Genomic DNA, 6,783 nt, shown 5'->3' on the forward strand with positions numbered 1-6,783 from the left:
CTTACTATTCAAGATAGAAACTTGAAATTTGGCACACACATTCAGTATACCAAGTACTATTTATCAGATTTTTTGTAGATGACTACGATCTCACAGAGGGGGTCCAGGGGGGCCAAAGTTCGAGAAAAAAATTTTTCCCTCCGAAATTTTTACTTTGACATTTTTTTCCCGCTTTTGGTATATGGTATGAGCATGCAAGTGGTACCATTTGAAAGTCAGCTCTATTCTGAAGAGAATGAGGTATGAACCATGATCCTAGGATAAATAGTGACGATACAGTAGCTGCTTGACTGAAAGTCTAAAAAATAGCCCAAAAAGCCAGGATCCTTTAAGGGTTAAACTTTCCTATCTTGTAGGGATCGATCTGAATGATGAGCGAAGACGGAAAATAAATGATTTCTCTGGATCAGAGTGGTTGCTATAGAATCTTTCCCTTTTATTATTCCTAGGAAATAATTAGGGACTAGCCTCAATGATAACTAGAGCAAGGAATAAGTGATTTCCTTGGGTCAGAGTCGTGACCAAGTTAGTCTGAAACGAATTTGAAATTCTAGTTTAGACAGGAATAAGCTTGAGTGATAGCTTACTGGGATGAATGATTCCGAATTTCTTTCAGATAGGAGAGAGTAGGTTTGGTCATGTATATATTATAAACGTCAGAGGCCAAAAATACTTTTAAGACTTTGCTGAGGAGGAGGAGGAGGTGGTGGTGGTGGTGGTGATGATGATGATAGATGGTGGTGGTGGTGGTGGTGGTGATGATGATGATTGTTACGACAGAGAGGTCAGAGTGATGGTCTCTTTAGAGGAACGGTAACCGTCGGATTATTATTATTATTATTATTATTTTCGGGAAGGTGTAGTTAGGCTTTCCAGGTAGTCGGATACAACTGACGAAGTGGTGCATCAGAGAAGTCTAGACAAAAGAAAATTATAGAAGTCTGTTGAGATGGATGATGAACAGCAGACATAAGGAATAGAGCTCTGAAGAGAAAGAGCTCGGTCGGAGAAATTTAAATGGGATTTCGTCGGAGAAATTTTTGAATAAAGATTATGCTAACCCTATTCAGATCTTACATTTTATTCGAGAATAAGGCCAACCTTTATTTTTTCATGGTATTTTTTATATTTGTAATGGTTTATTTGGTTGGCTTACCCTGGACGTGTGAAATTAATTAGAGAGCGGAGTAATTTATTATTTGAATATCCGTATTCTAGAATGTCAAGCAGTTCTGTAGTGAATTCTACAGACAAAAGTTTCTAAGTTTTGCGTTCTGCCCCATAATTCTCAAATTCAAATATTTAGATAAGTCGATTCTATATTTGGCTTAACCTACTATTGCTCCGCGCACATTTCTGAACCAGACAGTTGCGGCATCGTATTCCACTTACAAGCGATGCTTAACTTGACTCAAAAGGACATACTTTGAAGGCACTTGCAAAGCAAAGAAGAAACAATAACTGAATATGTTTCAGCAACGAGCAGTACAATGACGTGGGTGCAGTGAAAGCTTTGCCGAGCCCTGCTCCACTGAAACACAACGTCTTCCGTTGACAGTTACCTTCATTTGTCCCATTATGATCGAAACACATATGTGATTATTTAATATATCTTCTTAAATACGATACTGGCAAAACAATAAATTCTTCGAACTCTCTCTCTTTTATATGCTTTAACACGACAAAAGCAAGAAACATCCTATCCATATCTTTCAATTTACAGTAGATATGAATAATTGTATAGTGCTTAATTATATTCTTTTTATTATTTTTTAAATTTATATATGTGATATTGAGTTACCTAGCTTGAAATGTTTTTTACGAAAAGTATGTGGTTACGTAACAAGGCACAATATTCATCAGTTTATCAATACTCCCACTAAACTATCAGTATTGTTCTCATTGTGATACCGTATACAAGGTTTACAATTTGCGACTAGCAAACTAGTCATAAAGAACTCATCTATAGATAATCCTTCCACTTATCGCAAAAATATGCTTCTTTCTGATTTTTGACGAACGAGTAGGAAAATCGATCATATGATTTACAGAGCTACGAAATAAGTCTTTTACATTAACTAAACTTCTCTTACGAAGTGATTCAACAACATTGGAGCAACTCATAGCTGCAACTCGCTTTCGTGATTCACGATGATTACGTTCTGTTCCATCATGGGTCAGTAAATGCTTATCTAAGGCTTCTTTCTCCGAAAATTGCGATTTACATTTATCACACGAAAGAGCATTCACTTCGAATTCGCTGTCAGACACAAGCCCAGGATATCCAGTACCACTGTTCCGGTCAGTCACATTTTCCCAAATATCCTCGCTGTTCTCTTCCACGAAGTTGCTACCAGTGCCTGACACTGAATCCTTCTTTGTATCCCCTTCTGACACTCGTAACACTTCGAAATTTTCATTCTTTGATCTGTCGTTACTATCTTCTATTGAAGAATTTGAAATAAAGTCCGTCTTTTCAATAGTACATTCCGTTGACAAATGCTCATCTAAACTGGCTTTAAAACAAAAGTGTATCGTGCATTTACTACACGCATACAACTTACGAAGTAACCCTATTTTCGATACTGCAGCACCACAGAAGATATCTACTGTCTCATCAACTTTACTCATCTCTTCCATATATGTTCCGCTTACGAAGCTGTTATCAGACGACTCGAGATTCATCTCAAGTGTAAAGCCAGATTGATTCAAGTTATGAACATTCACACTTACTGTTCTATTGTCGAGATTTGCTTCTGGTAATTCAATACTGCTGTCAACTTCAGAAGGTAAAGCGTAATTATTTAATACGTGGCAATGCAAATGGTCTTTAAGAGAACAGTTTTGTGGACACTTCTTACATGAAAAATCCAATCCTAGCTTATTATTTGTAACACTTAGTCGAGATCGCAATTCTTGATCACCACTTTCCTTATTATCAGTACTTACGCATTGGATTTGATAACCAACATTTTGTGTAGAAGTAGATGTCTTTATTTCACTCCAATGTTGCAAATAGTGTTTTCTCAGATCGGATTTAAGAACAAATTTTTCTCGGCATTTGTAACAAGCGTAGTGTTGTCTTTTATGTTTCTTGTTTCGAGTGCTCAGACGATCCCTTTTCGGGAGAACTGATAACCTGATCTTTTTAGTAAGTGGCGACACATCCTGTATTTGAACCATCAGTCGCTTTGATCGGTTTACTTTGATGTGACTACTGTTAGTCGTCGTAAGTGTTTTGGAATGAGTTAACATATGTCTACTTAAATCACTTTTCCGCGCAAACTCCATATTACACCTCTCACATCGATAATCTTGCAAAACGATGTTACTATTAGTTTCTTCATAAATATCTGTAGGTAGATCACTTTGCTTCGACTTCTCTTCCGCACTTCCTTTGATTTTTAAATGGTTACTTCTTTCCACCTCGTTGACGGAATTTGCTTCCTTCATTGTCGTTACTTCGTTTCCTTCACTGCCGTTAATTCTTTTGTGTAATCGTATATGCCTGGAATGAGAAGCAATATTGGAAAATCTTTTCTTGCAATGATGACACTCAAATGGCTTTTTATGTATAGCAATATGGTTGATCAAACCCTGCCTCGTCAGAAACAGTTTTCCACATTCATAACATGCAAAATTCTTTCGTGCTAGATGTAAACGAACATGCTTTGTTAAGTTTCTTTTCTCTACAAAAGATTTACCGCACTTATCACAGCAAAATTGTTTATCCAAGCTGTGAATTTTCACATGCCGATATAAAGTTGATGAGTCTGCAAACGCTGCTGAACATTGGCGGCACCTGAAAGGTCTCATACCGGTATGAATTATTTTATGTCGATTGAAAGCGCTTGAATCCGAAAATTTCCGTTTACAAACGTTACATTCGTAAGGTTTCAATCCGGAATGAATACGTAAGTGAATAACTAAAGCTCCCTTAAGACGAAACGCCTTTTTACAATGGTTACAAACATAAGGTTTTACGTTCTTATGAATGAGACTGTGTGCTGGTAGCTGACCTTGTTGTTTAAATCGTTTCCCACATTGTTTGCACTCAAATGGCTTGTATCCCGTATGAGTGCGCACATGTACATCTAAATCGTACCTCCTATTAAATACCTTACCACAATAAGAACAAACGAATTTATTTGTATTCCGATGAGTTCGAATATGACCTGTGTATTCTTCCACGTTAGAATAGAATTCACCACACTCATCACAAACATGCATCCCGTGATCTCTTAGATGTTTATATAGGTAAACTTCGGACACAAAGCATTTTCCACATACGGAGCACATCTTGGTGCTCTTAAGATCAAAAGTGGTTGCTTGAGGTCGTGTTCCAACGTCGCTTCCTCCTGGTGGATCCGGTTCTTCCATTTCGATATCTTCCAGGTAAATCCCCTTCTCTTTGATAACAATTTTCTTCTCGAAACTATCATCCAACGGACTGTTCTCGCCGTCATCATCAACACCAAAGTCTGCTGTTATCGAGCCTTGAGTCACATCATTAATAAGACATGTCAACAGCTGAGGAGTGTCTTCTGGTTCACTGCAGATCAAGTTGTACAGCGCTTCTGTCCTAAGAAGAATGAAAAAGAATGAGAAAAATGTTGACTAATTTTCATCTGCAAAATAGAAAAAAGAGTTACAACTAATTTCAATATATGATTTTTCCTCAAGCACACACTCTTAAATACACAAGACATTCACTTTGTCTTGTTGAATGTTGAATAGTTAGTTATCTTGTACAAAATAAATTTCAGCGTATTGCTTACGACGAAGGAATGACTGTCATGAATAAAAATTCGCAGTAACAGTAGACCTAAAGACTACATTAAAATTGTGTTACAAAAACCTTTTGTCAGATACATTGTATGTTAAATATTTTGTCTGATACGGGTATTATCATAGTACCGAAAATGTAACACAATTTGGTAATATATTTATTCAATTGTACTTATTTATAAAGTTTTATTTACCTGTATAAAAATTGACGAAAAGCTAAAATGTCAATTTTCGATATCATAAGGACTTCTGATTATAATTGTAAACAAACAAAAGTCCTACCAGATTTATATATTAAAATACTACAACATATGTCAATAAAACACCGTATATGATGTGTGGAAGTGAGTCTTCAATTACGATAATTATTAACAAAGGTAGTAATTTATAAATAGTAATACAAGTGTAGGAATATTACCATATTACAAGAAGTTATATCTTATTGAGCATGTCTATTTTTCAACTTTCAAATTTCAAGAATGACGTGTGTTAAAACGTTCACATGACTACAAAATTCGAAATATACTTTGTTTAATTGAATATCATTCAATATAACCTGGTAAATAAGTTTATTAAAGCCCATTAACATTTTATATTTTGGTAGAACTTTCAAGTATTTTATATTTTCAATTTTATTTATGCAGAAAATATGGATAAAATTAAATTCATTATAAGGTTTAGCAAGTGTATATAATTGTACATCTAACAAAGAGAATGTCTTTAGATCGGATGAACTTTTGTTTTTAATACATGTTAAAATTGATAATTGTGTGTTGTCCTAGAAACAATCAATAAACATATAATTGTAACTGGAAGAAAAGAATCGTACTTTCCCGTTTCATCTCCAGTCACAAGTCAATGTACAACACATTATAAATGCCTAACGTTGATGTGCACATAGTATTGACCTGATTGCCACTCAAGGATTTATGAAAGTCACTAAATCACTCAATATTATAAAATTCATCATTCAATCACAATAAAATCAAGAGAGTGGTGCACCTCTTACCCGGTTATTTACGGTTCATGAGGGGTGTTGCAACATTGAAAGGTGCCCAAAATGTTTTAAATAGGTCTGAAAAAATCTAGAAATGCAGCTGAAATTATAGCTAATAAATAATCTCGCATGTATTAATAATTTTATTAATCATGTATTTGACAAGATTATGCAAACGTTACATGGGACTCTACAAATCTTAACGCGGTGCGAAACATACAGCAGAGGACAATTTATTTAAAACATGGTGGAACTTTGAACCCGAAAGGCTAAGTTACAGCTACAAAGCTTGGTTGCAGCACTCGATCAGGGAACATACCTAACAATATCCCAAATTTTATTTGATTTTTTACTCACCAAACCGTCAATTAGAGAACTTCTTACGGAGACACAATGTAGATGCTTTCGATATTGAAAACATGCATTCATACAAAATAATGATAAGTTGATTTTTTTTTAGGAATAGGCCCAGTCGTTCAATGAAAACTGTCATCTCGTCAAGTTTAAGTTTCGGTAGCGTACTAGATAAGACGCCTATCTACCAATCGGTCAATATATACGGTAAAATCTGTCAACTTGGCCACTTCTCTAAGTTGGCCTCGTTCGTCTTGAACCTGCATTTTCCCGTAACACATTTGTTACTTTTACTTTGTAAGTTGACTACCTGTCTTCTATGATGATAATGCTAAATTTACCTGCATATCTTGGTCATGCAAAACACCAAGACATGTTTTGTTATTTTTCTTAACTCTTTCGTATTCCCATATGAGAAGCAGATGTTCTGTTATTTGTGATTGGAGACAAAGAAGCATAGATTCTCATGATTTGTTCTTGGAGGTCAATGGCCATTACACTACTTTGATAAAGGAGTGGTGAAGGAAGATGTGAATAAAACCATGTACAGGAATTCAAGAAATGGTTGTACGTATTTTTTTACCCTGTCTGTTTTGGTAAAACCATTACCCGTATCGGCTTCTTTTGTCAGTGGGGAGTTTAGT

General features: G+C 35.5%; 1 protein-coding gene across 1 annotated transcript; it reads right to left on the reverse strand.

Moving 5' to 3' along the window:
* Positions 1–335: 335 nt before the first annotated feature.
* Positions 336–4,617, reverse strand: LOC145677441 (uncharacterized; the record flags this gene model as incomplete). The annotated part of the gene is made up of 1 exon (XM_081747924.1): positions 336–4,617. A coding segment is annotated over one exon (2,658 nt), but the record flags the coding sequence as incomplete, so codon positions are not given.
* Positions 4,618–6,783: the final 2,166 nt, after the last annotated feature.

The sequence above is a fragment of the Thermobia domestica genome, unplaced genomic scaffold (genome assembly GCF_964235325.1).
Source record: "Thermobia domestica unplaced genomic scaffold, izTheDome1.hap1.1 HAP1_SCAFFOLD_881, whole genome shotgun sequence".
In the NCBI taxonomy this organism is placed as follows: Eukaryota; Metazoa; Arthropoda; class Insecta; order Zygentoma; family Lepismatidae; genus Thermobia; species Thermobia domestica.